This window comes from Platalea leucorodia (genome assembly GCF_965183815.1).
Source record: "Platalea leucorodia genome assembly, chromosome: 6".
Classification (NCBI taxonomy): domain Eukaryota; kingdom Metazoa; phylum Chordata; class Aves; order Pelecaniformes; family Threskiornithidae; genus Platalea; species Platalea leucorodia.
Window position 1 is genome coordinate 28,424,107 of NC_138828.1, and position 19,026 is coordinate 28,443,132.

The 19,026-nt window shown below is 44.1% G+C and overlaps 2 protein-coding genes across 3 annotated transcripts; both read left to right on the top strand.

Moving 5' to 3' along the window:
- The first annotated feature begins 1,959 nt into the window (after nt 1-1,959).
- Nucleotides 1,960-7,945, top strand: PLA2G12A (phospholipase A2 group XIIA). Of its 2 annotated transcripts, none has more exons than XM_082315765.1 (4): nt 1,960-2,240; nt 3,290-3,366; nt 3,855-4,020; nt 7,705-7,945. In XM_082315765.1, the coding sequence occupies exons 1-4, from the start codon at nt 2,021-2,023 to the stop codon at nt 7,707-7,709; spliced, it is 468 nt and encodes a 155-aa protein (XP_082171891.1). In that variant the 5' UTR covers nt 1,960-2,020; the 3' UTR covers nt 7,710-7,945. The 2 variants fall into 2 exon arrangements, with proteins under 2 accessions (XP_082171891.1, XP_082171890.1); XM_082315764.1 differs by lacking the exon at nt 7,705-7,945 and adding an exon at nt 5,060-6,888.
- A 1,602-nt stretch (nt 7,946-9,547) lies between these two features.
- CASP6 (caspase 6) lies at nt 9,548-18,938 on the top strand. The gene is made up of 8 exons (XM_082316007.1): nt 9,548-9,630; nt 11,522-11,563; nt 12,324-12,366; nt 14,433-14,579; nt 15,012-15,088; nt 15,536-15,711; nt 17,912-18,068; nt 18,683-18,938. Exons 1-8 carry the CDS (start codon nt 9,600-9,602, stop codon nt 18,919-18,921), a joined length of 912 nt encoding a protein of 303 aa, XP_082172133.1. The 5' UTR covers nt 9,548-9,599; the 3' UTR covers nt 18,922-18,938.
- The last annotated feature ends 88 nt before the right edge of the window (nt 18,939-19,026 follow it).

Below are 19,026 nucleotides of genomic sequence, written 5' to 3' on the forward strand. Positions count from 1 at the left end.
TTTTTTTTAATATCTATTTTACTTTATTCCTCTCAATTAATTATCCTGTTGAACAAATGGCATATGTTCACACTACACGGTTGTGGTGGTGGTGTTTTTTTCTATAATTCACCATAGTCTGCTTCAGACAACATTTTTACATTTTCATTGACTTTTCTTCATCTTCCAGTCTTGTAAAAAACCCACATGAGCATGAATGTGTCGTGTAAAGACACTGTCAATCGCCAATAAGTAAAGCAAGGGTATGAATTGCTTCTCTAACCTCCCTCCCTCAACAAGGCTTGCTATTTTGGAAAGCATTTAAGTGTATTCCTACACAGGAATTATTTTGCTGCATCAGGGTCTTTGTAAAGTAATCATAGGGAAAAGAGGGACAGGTGTAAAAAGAGCTCCCTCTGTTGTCTGACTTAATTAGCTTCTGTAAAGAACTTTTCCCACCTATTTCTTCAGTTAACTACAAACAATATTAAATGCTGAGGCTGAAAAGAAATAAAAAAAAAACCCAAACAGTAGAATATTTACCATGTATCTTTCTGCTCTGCCTGTTGATCTGGAAGTCTCTTGGTTTTCTTTCCATTTCCTCATCTTCTTTACAGTTAACTTTGTCCTAAAGCCCAATATTATTATGTTCCGAGGGACTCCACACGTCTTAAAACAGAGCTTTCATTACAAAAATTAAAACGATTTCCACATGGTTCCACTTTAGCTCATCTGCGAAGCATCTAGAATTTAAATAGAAAATTAATTAAAATTTTATAATTTAAAACAAACAAACAAACAAACAGGATGTTTTAGCAAGCGAGTTCATTTTTGTCTGATTTTTCTTTTCAGCAAATCAAGACGGGGCTTTTAATGTTTAATAGATATACTTTCATTTTGCCCTCTTTTACAACCCCGTCTTGCGCATTTGATGATGTTACCTGAAACTGAATCACTCACATGTGTAAAGGTCACTAGATCAGTTTCCTTCACATTGAACATCACCAGAAAATTAGGTTCAAATTTTAACACCTGAAGTACATATTCCCTGCTGCATATTTTTTTTTTTTTTTTGGCTTCTAAAAGAGCGTGCTTTCCAAAAGGTCACGTTTTTCTAGCTGTGTAACCCAAGTTCTCGCCCAGCCTGCAGCGAAGGAGAGCAGGACGGGGTTCGGGCTCGCTCCTCCCGTTTGCTCTGAGCCCCCAGACTAAGCAAGCCCCGGCGCGGCGGCACTGAGCCCCGCCTTCCTTCCCTTCAGCCCCCAAATCCCAACGGCTGGCCAGAAAATCGGCCCTTGTGTCTTCCCTCCAAAACGCCGTTGCTGCCTCTTTCATATTTAGCAACGCCAAGTTCACCACTTCTAACAGAGTCATCAAATGAAGGTTTTCCAAATAAAAGAGTCCTGGGGTTTCGTATGATCCGATGGCGCCGGTGCCTCCCCGTGCCCTGCTCAGCCAGCGCCACCGGGCCACACAAACCGGCAGCCGGCTGCGCTCCCGCTGTGTGTCGGGGCGGGTTTGGACGAGGCCCCCGGGAAGGAGGGGCACCGGGGCCGGCCGGGGCGGCGGCGCTGCTCCCGCCGGAACGGCCCGCGCTGTGAGGGGGCGGCCGCTGGGCCGCGCTTTGCCCTGCGCCCCCCGCCCGCAGGCCGGGGCCAAGGCCCGGCCCGGCTCCAAGGCCCGGCCCGGCTCCCCCCGCGCCACCCCCCGCCTTCCCCTCTCCACGCCGCCGCAGTCCCTCTCCGACAGGTGACTGCCGGCGGGAGCCCGGGCAAAGGCGCTCTGGCCGCGAGGAAGTGCCTCGCAGCCCCGTTCCAGCCATACTTTCGCTCACGACCCCCTTCCCCTCCGGCGGCGGCCCCCGCGGGCGGTGGAGACCCCCCGTCCCGCAGGGCCGCTGCTGAGGGGCAGCGCGGCGGCAGCAGGCCCCTCCCCGCCGGGCGGGCGGGGGCGGTGCCGCGGGGCGATGGCGGCGGCGGGGCGCTGCGGGAGCGGGCCGGCGGCGGGGGCTTAGCGGGCGCCCGGCGGGGCGCCGCTCGGCATGGCCCGCGCCCTGCTGCGGCTGCTGCTGCGGCTGCTGCTGGCCTGCGCCTGGCTGGGCCCGCGGCCGGCGCGGTGCCAGGAGGCGCCGCAGACCCCCGACTGGCGGATGACGCTGAAGACCATCCGCAACGGCGTGCACAAGATCGACGTGTACCTCAACGCGGCGCTCGACCTGCTGGGCGGCGAGGACGGCCTCTGCCAGTACAAGTGCAGCGACGGTGAGGCGGTGAGGCAGGCGGGCGGGCGGCGGGGCCCGCGGCGATCCTTGCCCTGCCGCCGGGCGGCTCGCTTCAGGCCAGACCGGCCGGGCTGCGAGGGCGGGCGGCCGGCGGCGGCGCTCCCGCCGGTCCCCGCAGCCGCTCCCAGGGAAACGGGGCGCAGCCGCAGGGGAAGCCGCGGCAGCCCCAGGAGAGGGGTTCCTTGCCCGGCTTTTCAGCGGCGCGTCGGGAGCGCCCCAAAACGGGAGGCCGGCGTAGGTCCCCCGGTCTCCCTGGGCTGAATCGCCTTACCCCCAGCTCGCCGCGCTGGCTTATTTGGAAAGGAGTGCGGTGGCGGCACCCTGCGTGTCCCCGCGGGGGCACCGGGGCACTCCCCCTCCGTGCTAGAACGGCCGCTTTCCACACGCGTTTTTTCTTCTCCATTACTTTCACGTGTGGCCTCGGTTTGTTTCCAATACCAAAACAAGGTGAAGGGTCATGCTTCAAATTAGCTCCACAACCTTCCTTAGCTTGGGATGCAGAGTTCCCTGTCTTGCTGCACTAGTCAGTGTTCAGGGAGACGTGACTTTAACAATCCCCGATAATTTAAATTTTATTAATGTTACAGTTGTAGAAATAAAAAAGATGTTTCATTCCAGTTAATTTTAAAGGTTAAGCTAAAAAAATTAGAGCACTACGGTTGCTTGTGTGTAAAGCATAGCAGTATTAATGAAGAGTACTCTGAAATACTGTGTTCTTTAATGTCATCCTACATATGGCACACCGAACTGACACATCAAGTTTTGCAACTCAAGCTCTTTTTTCCTTTAACTTGGGAAGCTAACATTAACGCTTGCTCAGGGGTCTTGTCCCCCCTTTTTAAGAAAATACTTAGTACCCCTAAGTTGTAATTTGGTAATAATTGTTGAATTCAGGTGCCTGAACATATGTTTCAGTTAAGAATATAAATTGTAATGTCTTAAGCCCAACAAATGCCTGTGGTGAGTTTTGACAGTACTAAAATTCTGTGCAAAAAATCTATTTGAGGCATGATAAATTACCTTTTTCAGGATCAAAGCCCCTTCCTCGCTACGGATATAAACCTTCACCACCAAATGGTTGTGGATCACCTTTATTTGGAGTTCAGGTAAATATTTCCATTTTGGGGCTGCTTTGTGTGCCTTTCATACACCGACTTTCCTCGATGTGGGCAGTTTTTTCCCTCTCCCATGCTAAGGATGAGACAGCATCCATGTACAACATCCCTACTTTTATCAGCTCCGGCACAGGCTTTGGTAAAAACACATGGAAAATGTTAGTATTATAAGCGAACATAGCATAAACATTTTCATCGTTGACATAATTTTTTCTTGCTGTTGCTCTTCCTGTTCTCTCCTCCATTCTGTGGAGCGGGGCAGGGGGTGAGCAAGCAGCTCTGTGGGTGCTTGGCTGCTGGCTGGGGTCCAACCGCCACAGCTTACTAGGGGTGAACAGCAAAATACAGAGATAAGTGAATGACAGCTGGATAGATTGCATTATTTTTTAATTTCTAACTAACTGTTATAGTCTATTCATAGGCTATATCTTTCTTAACTGGAATACCAATGGAGTGGGGGGGGCTTTTTTTCTTTACAGTTTGACATCGGTATCCCTTCGATGACAAAGTGCTGCAATCACCACGACAGATGCTATGATACTTGCGGCAATAAAAAAAATGATTGTGATGAGCAGTTTCAGTCCTGCCTCTCCAAAATTTGCAGAGATGTGCAGAAAACACTTGGAATCTCAGAGAGTGTCCAGGGTAAGTGTGAAAAAGCCTTTCTTTGAGTCTAACCGAGCTTATTGGGCAAAGAATCTTTGTGCAGTGCAGTAATGCCACATTTTCATAAGGTGATGCTGTTGCTGAAAGATGCCTTGTTCTGTCCTGCTGTCGTGCAGCCCAGTACAGCAGAGCAATGACACAGCGTAAGAAAATGATCAGGGTTAAAACTAACATTGAGGGGAAAAATTAATGCTTCCCGTTTAGGAGTATGAATATGGGAAGACAACTTGATCAAAATGCACGTATAATTCTTGCATTTACTGTAGTATAGCTGAATATTCACTGCTCTGCTCAGTGAGTTCTAAATGTCTACTACGTGCGATTGCTAGTAAGCTGTGGGAAAATACTGAATTGTTTCCTTTTATGAAGTAAGATATTAGAATAATACATTGTTATAGTGGAATTAGTTAATGCTATCCCTTAGTGAATAAATTTTAGGGTTTTCAGTAACAGCACATACGATACTCCTTCTGGTTGTTGGCCTGCACGTGATCAATACATGACATAACCACACTTTTCAACTTAGACAATGTCACTTTTACAGTATGTAGTCCCACTGAGAGCAGACAGTTTTTAGAACAAGCCCACGTTTGAACTTCTCAAATTCATGTAGCTGCAAAGAAGTCATCATGTTAGTGTTTAGCGTTAGAACTGGTGAGTATTTGCTCAGTTCTGTTGAGCTGCTGTTAAAGACAGCAACCTCTGCATAAATTGGGATGCAAGAAGTGAGGGGGTAGAAGAGCTCTTTCATCTTTCCAAGACTTAAGTGATGTTTCTAACACTGATAACATTGCACGTGCAATGAATTTTCTTGTTCCTTTTGGTTGGCATATGAAAAGTCTTTAGTCGCAACTTAAATGATTCTGTATTTGTTCGGTCTCTCATTTGACAATCTATTTGCTGTGCCCAGAGAAGATTGCTTCTTTCTTAAAATCATTCTCAGTTTGCCAGAGTAATTTCTGTTACTTTCATCTTCCATTCAAAGAGTAATTTTAACTGAATTCCTCTTTGCTTGCAGCTTGTGAATCGACTGTTCAGCTGTTGTTTGATGCGGTTATACATTTAGGATGTAAACCATACCTGGATAGCCAGAGAGCTGCGTGTATGTGTCGTTACGAGGATAAGACAGATCTCTGAAAGAAGATACTGAGATCTCACGGTGTAGAATAAAGTCAAAGACTCAGCTGGAATGAAGCAAGTGTTTGGTTACAAAGCTTTACGCTTTTCAGACAGTAATATATTAAACACTGACAGGAATATACTGGTTTGAAAGGCGCTATGATATTCTTCCTAATGTAGAAAAAGAAACGAGTCTTCCTTCTCTTCCCTTTTACGCCAGAAGCTTGGAAACTGAAATTAGTTTCCTTTGGTGTATGTCCGCTCAGGGTATGCTATCGTAAAACACTGGTGCCATTTTAAAGTTTTTAAGAAAACTCCGTAATGGGGCAATTAGAGGCACAGAAGAGGTGTATTGAATTCTTGGATTATTTTGAATATAGGTCAAATTTTAGGTTTACTAGCAGTCGATGCATCTGATAGATCCAACAGGAAAGAGCGTTTTGTGCGTGTTAATATGGCATCTTAAATAGCCTGTACTTTCATGCTTTTGGTACAGTTGCCTTCAGTTCTCTCGGATGTATGCTGTCCCATGGGCTTGTTTTTAAAAAAACAAAGCCAAACAAAAAACCCCAAACCCTTAGCAAGGGTATACATCTGCAATACATATTTCTACCTGATTCTTTATCAATGTTATTTCTGCAGCACTTTTCAGATCACATATGTTGATCCTTTTAAGGCTTGACCACTAAAATGAACAGTTTGCAACCTAAGGATATACTTTTGATTTGAGAAAATGGTGGAATGTAGTTGCTATGTTATTTTAAAAATTAATCAAATGTTTATTTTCCAAATAAAACATTCGTGTTGTGTAATATTGTCATGGTTTCGGCTGGGATAGAGTTCATTTTCTTCCTAGTAGCTGGTATAGTGCTATGTTTTGGATTTAGGATGAGAGTGATGTTGATAACACACTGATGTTTTAGTTGTTGCTGAGCAGTGCTTACACTAAGTCAAGGAGTTTTCAGCTTCTCATACTGCCCTGACAGCTGACCCAAACTGGCCAAAGGGATATTCCATACCATGTGATGTCATCCTGAACAAAAAAAAAAAACAGGGGAGTTGGCTGGGGGGGAGAGGGCAGGGTGCAGCCACTGCTCAGGAAATGGCTGGGCATCGGTCAGTGGGCGGTGAGCAATTGCATTGTGCGTCACTTGTTTTGTATGTTCTTTTATCATTATTATTATTTTCCCTTCCTTTTCTGCCCTATTAAATTGTCTTTATCTCAGCCCACAAGTTTGACCTTTTTTTCGATTCTCTCCCCCATCCCACTTGGGGGGGGGGGGGGTGAACGAACAGCTGTGTGGTGTTAAGCTGCCTGCAGGTTAAACCACGACAAGCTGAAATCACCTGATGTCTGAATTATTTGGGGTTTGTTCTCTGTACTCATCTTCCATTGCTTATCTCCAGTTGTCAGACCTTGGTTAACTTTTGCATTAGGTCCTCTGTCAAAGATTTTGATTTGCTCTCCTGGTGCCCTGATTCTGCCTCAGAAATCCACAGGAGGAGAGGACTGGAAATTAAAGTATTGCATCTGTGAACAGGGAGTGGAAACCATGCTAAAAGCCTAAAATTTACCATGCTTGTGGACTATAATGTGATTTCTCCTCTGGAAGTACTTTTATATGTTTTTTCTTTACCAGTTGTTTGTGGTATTTTTGTTTTGTTTTTCACTAGAGCTTACTGTACATGACACTGAATTTAAGTGCCTCATAGAATAAAGTTCCTGCTAAAGTTCTTTGGCCATTCTTCCTAGTTTCTTTACGTATTTGTGGATATGACGTAGCACTGCAAGAGGTATTACTGTAGAGTTTTACAAAACCGTGTTTGAAGAACTTGTGGTTCCTCTAAATTTGGTGCAATTTGTTTTCTGTCATAGAATTGAAATGTCTCTGAATTACCTGAGATTCCATGCATGGGTTGGAACCCTAAAAGTCTTTTAGCATGAAAGCAGGGAATGGTAATGGCATTGCTTGTTTAAAATAAGTACCACAACGAGTCCAAAACACTATAATTCAACTAGATGGCTTTTGAGTTGCGTAGAAACAAGCTTAAACTAGATGCCTAAATGAAGACAGAAAATTTTCACTGTTGGAAAGAGCTGGGTTTTGTTCCCTTCTGTATTGACCTGTAATTATACCATGAAAGCCTTCCAGAGTTTCCTTCAAACCATTTATAACGCTACAAAGAGCTTCAACACTGCTAACAACTGACATGTTGATAGTTCTGCTTGCAAACCAGAGGAAGCATTTGACTTCTTCCAGGGAGTCTTTCCTTTGTGTAAGCTTTTTCTGTAGCAGAAATCCTTGATTACAGTTACCTGCAAATGATACAAAATACATTTTACAGGCCACAGCCCCCAAATAAAAGCTAGCTATCACCCCCAGGATTAATCATACCATTTAACAACTTAGATATTTTTTATATATATATATGTAAAAAATATACTATATATAGCAGCTCTTGGCATTTGACTCATTACTGCATGCTTTTATGTAGTCAGTAATACTCTTTAAATATTGCAGTGAATTTTTTTTTTTTTTACAGGTTAAAGTCTTAATTCTCCCTCAGGCTATTTTGCTTTTCTGGATGATCTGAATAACAGCAGTGTGTCCACAATCAAACTCCCGTCTTCGAACTGCAGTTCGGATACATCCATAATGCTTTTTCCAAAAATACCCATGCGGTGGAGCCACTGCAAGAATCTGAAACTGTTTCAAAACATGTACGCGCACGTATAAAAAAAAACTTTCATGTATTAAAATAAGCTGGAAATGCACACCAGTCAAACGCTACCTTAGGCTTCATACACGTGATCAAGTTACTGGTAACTCATCTGAACGCAGCGGCTGACTTGAGTATGCTCTTAGCCTCCAGCAAAACAAAGTGGAAAAGATGTTTGATTGATTGTCTTACTAGGATCTAAGATAACTGTTGGACTGAGGAACAGAGCTGATACAAGTTGAAACTCTGCTGAACAGAAAGCCCTTGCAGATTTAGGTTCTACGGCTGCTACTTCACACAGGATTCTTGCAGCCAGGGGGTTTAGGGGCAGCTCTAGTGTAAGCTGAGAGATCTGAGATTTGCAGCTTGCAAAAAATGAATCTGCTGCATAAGAGTCTAAATGTCTTGTAGTGGAAGATGCTAAACTCTTATAATAGTATCATGTTCTAACTAAAGTATACTCAAAGACGATTTAAAGAAGAGATTTATCTTGATCTAGCCGCCTGCTGGCAGTCTGAAGATAACAAGTCCAAACAAGGGGAAAACAAGCAAAGGCAGTTAGAAATACCCATAGCTCCTCCTTTAACCAAAGGGGAGTCATGCAAGAAGCCTGTATAAAAATAGGCCAAACAGACCAGGTAAAATACCTAAAATCCCACTCTAGATCCACCTCCTTTTGTGCTTGTAGCAGCAATCTCTAAGAGCATGTTTACACTTGAGTTTATCCTAGAGCCGACCTAGAAATAGGCCGGATAGGAAATTCAGATCCATGCACATTACAAATCTGCAAAACTCTTATACAGAAGGATTTTTTTTTTTTTTTAATTGGCTTTGGTTTAGAAACTGTTATTTCTTATGCAATCAATCAGTGAAGAGTAAGTGCCATATAATGAAAAGGCTGGGAATATCAGCATTTGTTGAGATACCTTGGCATTCTCTTCAATACCTTGGTGCTCTCCTCACAGTTTTAAGACAATCAAAGAGAACTGATGCAAGAATGGAGCAAAGCTGCAAAATTATCTACATCCAAACCTCTCAAGGGTTTATATGTGGGTGCACGAAGGAAAAGGCATTTTGAGTAACAGTAGTCTTACGACAAAGGAAAGGGTATGTGCCTTTACGGGGACTTCTAATACAGTTTTGAAAAAAATCTCAATTTAGTAAACGCAGTAGCTTCTCACCATATTTCAGGATGATGCCTTTGTACATGACAGTGCAGTTCATGAAACATGGTCGCTAAAGCACCCATCACAGGAATACAGATGATGCACGACAAGCTTAAAAAGTAATAGTTTTAACACATCACCCTTCAATTTTCCCGGCTGAGTTTCGACCTACGGCAGCCGGCCCTCGCCATCTCCCGGGCAGGGAGCTGCCGCACCAAGCCGCTGGCGTTACTGATTTACCTTCAGAGCGCGGCCGCCCGCCCGCAGCCCCGGGAGGGCCTGGAGCCCCCGCCGCCGGCCGCCCCCCTGCCGGAGGCCGCCGCCTCTCCGCTGGGTGCTGCTGCCGCTGCCTCCGGCCCCGGCCACCGGCGCCTCCCCAGCCCCCCCGCCCCGTTCCTCACAGGGGCGGCGGCCTCCGCTGTAAGGAAGGGCGACAGACGCCCTGCCCCCGAGGGGGTGCCTGGGCCGGGCCGAGGAGGCGGGCCGGCCGCGGGAAGGCGAGGCGCGGACGGCTCGGTGCGGCACGGCGGCGGGGTGCCTGTGTCGGCGGTCATGTCGGGCTCGGAGCGGCAGCGGGCGGCAGGTAGGCGGGCGGCGGGGGGCAACCCGGGGGGCAGGCGGGTAACGGCGGCCGCCCGCGCCGTTGCGGGGGACGTCGGTTGTTCGGCGCGTGCCGGAGCCAACGGCGCTGTCCCCGCCTCGCGCGCCCCCCGTTAACGTGCGGAACCGTTAACGGTCCCCAGGCCGCCCCCGTGCTCTGGCGACAGGGGTTTCAGCCCGGCCTGGGGCCGGCACGGTGCCGACCGACCCCCGGGGGTGTCTTTGCGAGGGTGGTGCGGGGAGACGGGCCTCCCCCCTCGGCGGAGCCCCAGCGACAGAGCGGGCGCCGTGCCCGGAAGGGAGCTGCCTGCAGGTCGCTGCCGACGTCCGCGGGGAGCGCGGCCTTCCCTTCCCTTCAGAGAAGAAAGGGGAGCGGGCGAAGGCGGCAGGCGGGAGAAAGACGGCACGGCGGCGGAGGCAGCCAACGCGGAAATAAATTTGCGCACCCTGCTGAGGGCAAAGTCCCCGTCCCCGGCTGCGGGAAATGAAAGGGAGGGGGTTAACGACGGGGAGCCCGACGGCCCGGCCCCTGCCGCCCCGGGGGAGCCCGGCAGGGCGGCGGCGGCTGCGGAGGGGGGAGAGCAGGAAAAGGGGGTTGCTTTGTCAACACAGAAGAGAAACAGCTAGCAGCATAAAAAGAGGGGAAGACACGGCGGATAGCCGGGGTTCAGGTGCCCAGGAAGAACGGTGATGTGTAACAGGAGGACAAGAGAAGCGAGGAGCAGCAAAACTCTGTAGGTTTGGCTCCCGAAGATGCTGTTAGGCCTACGTATACTTTTTTTTTTTGTGTGTGTGCATTTGGTTACTTATATTTTCTGAATGCCATGTCCTTTGGCCCAAATGCTAGACCTGTTGAGATTAAAACGTATCCAGGGAACCATGCTATCAGATCCCAGTATGATCCAGTGCATACCTGATCTTTGATTCCTTTGAAACAATCCATCTTCAGGAGATTTAAGACAAGTAAGTAGTCCCATTGAGAGCAATCAGATTTTAGAACAACCCTGTGTAAGACAAGCAGAAAGCTTTTCATAAATCACAATAATTTAAGTAGTGTTTACTTGAATGAAGCTGCAATATGACAGTGGCAATGAAAAGCTGAAGACTGAGAACTGACTGAACAGGATTAAAAGAACAGGAAAGCCATCTTTCCCCAGTTTCCTTTGGCCCAGGAATTCTGTTCTTCCTGTGTCTACATGGCACCATTTTCTGTCTGAAAGTGTGATGACTAATGTTTTTATGGTCTGTTGGTTTTCTGGGAGGTGGATTACCCCCTTAAGTTACCTCCTTAAGTTGAGGCAAAAGCCAGAGCTCAGGTACACAAGCAAAAATACAGTGTAAATTTAAACATACAGATGCACTCCTAAAGATCTCTGGCTTTATATTATCAACAGAGCCACAGGCATAGGTATTGTTGCTGTATTCTATCTACACTCATTTTTCAGCACTTCTGTCATTAGTCTGACCTATATGTTTGTTTGTTATGTTTCAAGCAAACTGAAATAGCTTTTTTTGTACATTCAGGTTACTAGTGATAATTGTAAGACCCAACACCTGAAAGCACAATCAATATTGCCCAGTGGGAAGTTTACAAGTAAATAGTAACACTTAGAAGCATGTGGCTTCCTTTGAGCTACCCTCTCCTGTGCTACACTGTTCACCATAAAAGCTGCTAAAGCCAATTCTAGATTTCTAGAAGTTTATTCTGATGTCTTTATGAACTTTTCTCCTCTATCAATACACAGCTATGTTAGTTTGTTTTGCTAAAGGCTTTAATCAGGCATGAAAAACAGATGTGTAAAGGCAGTGTCATATATACAAAAATCGTTTGTAAAACATATGTATACATGACCTGTCTTCTCTTCTAATTGCAGGTCACGTCCAGCTGGATAGCAGAGCTACATTAACCACCACAGGTAAAGTATAGTACATAGTTTTCATGATGTGGTAGTTAGTCTCCACCGGTAATAAAAGGAGCTGTGATTTTATAGCCCATAGAGATGTTTAAGCAGAAGGAATAAATATTTTGGCCTAGCCATCTGCAAGTATTTAGTTCTGCACGCTCCCAAGATGTGCATGTTCCCTGTTGTTCCCACAATGTTACCTTTATGTGCATTCTGTTACTGGAGATACTTATGTCTATATAGTTTAGCAGAAGAAAAGGTATAAATCCTGCATCTTCTCAGTTGTCCTTAGCTATACATACTGTTACACTACCTGCTACGACTCATATGCTGCATCCAACCTCAGAGAATGCTCGGCTTTGCATTAGCAGCATTACTGAAATAAAAGAAACAGCAGTGTATTTTTAGATTACGTAAAATCATAACTATTGAGTTAGAGACTCTTTAAATAAATACAGCCAGCTAGTTAGTTATATAAAATCTTGATCTCTGAATATGTCTATACAGATACACAGACAGATATAAAATACGCATGTCTTGACCATGTAAAATTCAGACCTGTTGGAGTCAGAACTTTAAGAACAGCCTCCAAAAGCTGCGGGTGCAGACAAATGCTAATGAAGCTGTTCAACTGCATGCCTACTCACCTCATGTGTGAATGAGCTTTTGCTTCATATTAACAGCTAAACTTTAAGGCTGGATGCACAAGTTCAAATTGTTTCTTTTTAATGAATGATTTAGCGGCTAAATCACTTTTTGATCTCTCTAACAGATGGAAATCAGAACATCACAGAAGTAGATGCACTCGATACAAGGTAAAGTTCTGATGGCAATGACAGAGAGACCACCCATGGTACTGAGGTCAGTGCAGGGTTTTCTGATTTTTGTTAAGAATGTGACTGGATTATTCAACTCAACTCCACCCACTTACAGAACACGTTTCTAGTTTCAGCTACACCAGCTGCAGAATCACCCTTCTTATCCTGAAGGCATGCAGAAGGGACGCTTAGGAGTGGACTCCTTTTATGTTAGGCAACGTGCAGAGACTGTGGCAAAACCACCCTCACAATCTAAGGAACAACTGGGCAGATTAAGTGATAGAGTGTTGCCCAGGAATACAATCCTCTAGAAGGAGGGTAAATGAACCACAGGATGGGGCTTCCATTAATTTTTCCTACTCTACCATACAACATCATCTAGCCCTGGAAAAGGTAAACTACTTGCCCGATAACTTCCTTTGCCTCACCCACTCAGCGAACACAGCTGAGCAGAAGAACAACTATTTAGGGAACCATCCTGTAATGGTCATTCGCAGGATCCAGGGACCTAACTGTCCAAAATCCCTACTAGCCCTATATCTAGCCAAATCCTAAGGAACATAAATTGCCAAAATCTGAATAAACTCTGGTACCGGTACAGGTGAAATATCATTCATCATTACAGGACCAAAGTTTATCACCTTTGCATTTCATCGTGTCAAGTACTCAAATTGGGGAGAGTATGATAAAGTACTCCGCTTAACTTTTCTTATTGGTTATCCAGCCAACATTGTAGAAACCGCTAGACTTTGAACAGTCATCCAGAATTCCTGTTCCCTGTTTGAATTCCGATGCAGACATTACAAAAAGATGTTTTATTAAGGGGTTGCTTGCAATAAAGTGGAGAAGCAGAAACAGCTTATGGATAACTTTGATCATCTGGTAGTGAAAAAAAAAAAAGCATTTTGCTGATAAAACTGTGATCTTTAAGTAACGTCTGCAGGCAAATATTCTAAGCTACTTCTTCCACCAATTGCACCAAACCTGAACATACCATAGCAGAAGAAAAGAAAATAACATGCCAAAAGTGACAGCTCTGACTAGAGCCAGTCCTAGGGCAGCAGGACCTGGACTGTCATTCTGTCCATCTATAGCACTGGCCTTGTCTATTGCCAGGGCTATTGCCAGAAGTGTTTTGGTTTCTGTTCCCTGCACCGATACTTCTGTCTACAAAGGCAGTAAGACTGTCTGCTTTGTCTCTTGAAATACAGCTATGTCAACACTTGGAAACAACCTTTTGGGTCCAAGTGTACAGTCCATAGCATGCTATCACAGACTTCTATGTGGTGTTTTGCTCATAAAACAACAAAATTGCTGAATGCTACTCCAAACACACAAGTGCTCCATACCTTTGTCGCCATGGTAGTTTAAAGTCCTCTACTTAGAAGCTGGGTCGGTCATTTGTTCTGTCCTTCAGAATGACAGTGTCCCTCAGCTTAGGACTTTATTGGCTGTTTGCTAAAAACTTAGATGAACAGTTGCATTGTCATAGCTTTCATTTTGTTAGGGTAAATAATACAAATTTGTTCTCCTTTTGCAAGATACACTATGCATGCCACCTCATCACCAGTTTATTGGTTTTGATGCAGCACTCAGTTTAGTTAGAAGAACTTGAAGCAAATCTCAGACAGCTACAATTCAGAATAAGTATATATGCACTATCCACTTATGTTAACATAATATTTAGCTAAACACTTAAGACAAAGAACTGGAGCCAAGTCTAAAGTGCACCATTATATGCCTTACTGTGTTACTAATGTGACAGCCTCCTGACAAGAGAAAATACAAATACGTTGTAGAGAAACTGTTCAACCTACCTGATAGAGCCGAGTACACACCCAACACTTGTTTTGCTGAATTGCTTAACATGGCCAAGCTTTTAAAAAAGACCTAGTGATTTAGGCTCTTCCTAAAATATTGCGCATTTTGAGGTCTTGTCTTCTGAAATTGGATCCTCAAAGTCTCTAGTCAATTAGAAAAATCTCAGCTAGCAAGGCTACAGGAAGGGAATTGAATTAGCCATTAACTCATTTATCAGCAATGTTTTCTGTCTCTGGCAACAGACAAACACTTGATCCTACAGAGCAATACAAAATGAACCATCAAAGAAGAGGAGTTGCGTTGATCTTCAATCACGAGCACTTTTTTTGGCATTTGAAGCTGCCAGACAGACGTGGGACTCTTGCAGACAGAAACAATCTGAAACGCAGGTAGGAAACTTCGTTTCTCTACTGAAGCTTAAAAAGCTAAACTTCAGAAATCATGGTCAAATAAGCAGTTGCCTAAATCTTACATTTAAGTACACAACAAAAGACTTTGCAGACATCAGCACCTACGCAACCTTGGCAAAGAAAGCCATAATAAAAAAACTTCAAGGCACAGTCTTTTGAGTCACAGAAACTGCTGGCACAAGTCCTACGATTTCAGTGTGTCCAGACCTCTCTTAGGAAAAACTCTTTGGAGTAACTTTAGGTATTACACGTGCACCTGACAGCAGTTTGAGTTCAAAATCAAGTTCAGTAGGTTTTTTCATAAATAATACATAAACACGAATATTCTCTCATAGGGACAGCAACTGCGTCGGTAGCAACTGACATAATTTGAGCAAGATCTTTACTGATACTGATGTGTTTTAACAATAGTTTGACAGATCTTGGATTTGAAGTCAGACTTTTTGATGATCTGAAAGCAAAAGATGTGCTGCAGGAAATTTATGAAGGTAGGAGACTATATGTTGGTTATGTCTAACTATTTGTAGCAGAATTTCCAGATGTCTTTTCTTCCATTCTCTCTGTTCATCTAACTTAAAATAATTTTTGTGCACAAGGGAGTTGTTTAACATTAGGACTTAAGGGTTAGACTTCAGATTATTTTATTGCAGTGTAAGTGAAGCTTCTGTGGGGAGAACTAATGGAGTCGCTAAGAGCTGAAAGAAAGTACCTGCAGCTGGGAGAAGTTAATAACATTCTTTTTACTTGTAGCGGCCCTTATCTTCAGCCATGTCGAATCATTGCACCTTCAAATCTCTACAGTGTTACACTATCTAAAAATAGGGTTCATTTGAAAAAGGACTGATTGGAGATTAAATTAGGTGGTACAAATGTACAATGTTTTTTAAACCTGAAGATCATTGTTTAGTCATCTAAACACCACTTGACTATTTCAGCCTCTAAGGATGACCACAGCAATGCCGACTGCTTTGTGTGTGTGTTCCTGAGTCACGGTGAGAATGATCATGTTTACGCATATGATGCCCAAATCAAAATTGAGACAGTCACAGACATGTTCAGAGGAGACAAGTGCAAGAGTCTGGTAGGAAAACCGAAGATATTTATCATTCAGGTAAGATATCTGTTTCTGAATTCAGTGGAGTCAACACTGACCTATGTCTTCTTGTAACACAGAAGTCAGTTTTCCTGATACAGTCTCTCCACAAGGGAAAGTTTTTGCACCTTTAGGGAAGAAGGTATGCAAAACTGTTCCTTCAAGGCATTTAAGACAAGGATTCTTCTCTTTTTAAAAACGTTTATGTACACAAGTGTTAATATTATGATTCTAGCTGTATTTAATAAGAAGTAATTTTATGAAGAGCAACCCAAATTAAGCCCATGTCAGATTGACTGTCAGTGTATATTTAATGGCATAGAAGACAGTATCATTTTTTGAGAAATCTGTGTACAGCCTTGGCTCAGTTCCTACTGTTCACACCTCACAGCCCTAGGCTAGGCTGTAGAAGGCTATCAAACCTCCTTACCTTCACTGTTTCCTTCCAGGCAACTCCCTTTACTTGATCCTTACAGAAGTTGTTTTTTGTGGGTGTTTTTGTGGGTTTTTATTGTTATTGGTGATGTTTTTTCTGGTTTTCTTTATTTTTTTGTTTTGTTTCTTTTCTGTCCATGACCAATACTCGGCATCTCTGTAGAATTTAAAGAATCAATTTAAGGTTTTATTGTCTCAGAAATACTGCTTGTGCTAAGTGGTCAAAGAAAGCCCATACGTAATCGCCTCTTTCACTCCTTGGTTCACAGGATAATGCAAGTTGGAAGGGACCTCAGGAGGTCTCTGGATCAGCCTCCTGTTCAAAGCACAGTCAGTTATGGGGTCAAACCAGGTTATACAGGGCTTTAACCCATCTTTATCCAGATTGCAATTAGCAAACTCAAATGAGAATCTGGCCTTCAGCAGATGGTAATTGTAGTAGTTTATAGAGTAATTCTAAGAATTACCTTTTTTTCAAATGAAAGCTTCCTTAGCCACAAGGCCACTGCAAGAATCAGCACATTGTTAATTCACCTTTCATTAAGACTCACTCAGCTTTGATTTTTTTTTTTTTTAATCAGGTGCCAAAGATTGAAAAATATTTACCTATTTCAATTTTTGGAAACATTTATAATACATACTCATCAAAAAGCAAATTAACTTAGTTCAATTCATCAACTGAGTTCTTTTACAGCACAATCAGCACAGCATTTACCTTTGGAAATCAGAGGAAACAGCAAGGAGAGAACTTCATCACTGTAAACAAAATAAAATTTTCATGTTTGTCTTTAGTGATAGTTCTTAGGTAATGCTCCTTACCTACTTTGTATCTTTATGTGTGTTCCTACCTTCTTATCCTCCACATATAGCCTTTCTGCAATACTGACAATACTGGGCTCATTTACTGGCTTCTCACAAAAAAAAACCCCTCCCTCAACTAGCACATTTGAGACTTAACTAAGAGCAGAAGTGTAACAGCGTATAACAATGGCCATGCCTCAGAGCAATTATTCCACGCTGCCTTGCCAACAGGTCCGAGGGAGGCGATTCTTCCTCTCTCCTCAGCACTGGTGAGGCTGTATCTGCAGTACTGTGTCCAGTTCTGGGTTCCCCAGTACAAGAAAGATAGGGACTTACTGGAGTGAGTCCTGCAAAGGCCCACAAAGATGATTAAAGGACCAGAGCATCTCTCATATCAAGAGAGGCTGAGAGAGCTGGGACTGTTCCGCTTGGAGGAGATGGCTCGGGGGAATCTTGTCAATGTAATAAACACCTGGTGGGAGGGAATAAAGAAGAGGGAGCGAGGCTCTTTTCAGTAGTGCCCAGTGACGCGACAAGAGGCAACTGGCACTAATTAAAACAGATGAAATTCCATCTCAACACAGGAAAACACTTTTTTACTGTGTGGGTGGTCAGACACTGGAAGAGGTCACCCCGAGAGGTTGTGGAGTCTCCATCTATGAAGATACTCGGAAGCTGACTGGACATAGTCCTGGACAACCTGCTCTAGCTTAACCCTGCTTGAGCCAGGGGGGTTGGACTAGGTGATCTCAAGAGGTCCCTTCCAATCTCAGTGATTCTGTAATCATCTCAGAGCACTCACTGGACTTCGTCACCTATATTTTAACTGACAGAGGAGTAAATAGGTCTTTATGAATCCAGACTCGTGGTAATGTGGAACACTTAGCTGAACAGAAGTCCCCTCTGGTTAGTGTCAGAAGTATCATATTAACATAGGAGAGCCTGGCAGAGGTGAAAGCATAACAATACTTCTCACCAACAGGCATGTCGAGGTGATAAACATGACGATCCAGTTATTGTTCCGGATTCAACAGACGGTAGCAATGAATCCACTGTCAATGAGACTGAGGTGGATGCAGCTGGTGTCTATACCCTGCCTGCTGGTGCAGACTTCATCATGTGCTACTCTGTGGCGCAAGGTAAGTTCTAGTATTTTACATCTGATGTCTGATACTTCACTGTAACAAGCTTGAACACGTCATTTTGCAGTCAAAATAATGAGTACTGTTCCAGGTCATCATCTGTTCTGCATGTCTGATAAGTGACATCTTGTCTGGGAAAGAGCCTCACATGTTAAAGGAAGTGAAAATAAACCACCGAAGTTGCAGTTAATTTGTCAAGCAGAAACATTCTCATCATAATCTTGCTGCTGAGCTGTCTCCTGACAGCAAGCCTTCCCCTCTTTTCCAGGATTGTAGGATTCTGGTGGCTTATAAATTTCCTTGCACTACGTGGCTGTCCTCTCCAGTCCTGCGTGTATCTTGCCCCCAGTCCCATCTGCTCTCTTGTAACGTGCAGGTACAATCCTGTAAGCTACCAGTCCCCGAACCACGCTCCTCTTGGCTGAGCACTCTTAAGTGATCTCAAAGCCATTGCCCATCTACAATTTCCAGTGAAATTAAATAACTGGTGACTTATACTCATTAGTAATCCCTTAGGAATGCAGCTAGCGAGCAGCAACTCTCATGAATATTTTTCAAATGGCATCACTACTTACATTTGGATATAATTTTATGTTCCTGTTCTACAATAGGTTACTTTTCTCATCGTGAAACCATAAATGGCTCCTGGTACATTCAAGATTTGTGTGAGGTACTTGGGAAGTACAGCTCTTCCTTGGAGTTCACAGAACTTCTTACTGTCGTTAACAGGAAAGTATCTCATCGCAGAGTGGATCTATGTAGAGACATGAATGCTATAGGAAAAAAACAGATTCCCTGTTTTGCCTCAATGTTAACTAAAAAACTGTATTTTCATCCAAAATCTAAGTAGATTGTTATTTAACAATGACAACCATTAACTAATACTGCAGAAGTGAAAAACACACCATCTTAGTTCAGGACGCTAATATTCTACAAGATTGTTTGCAAAAGCAGT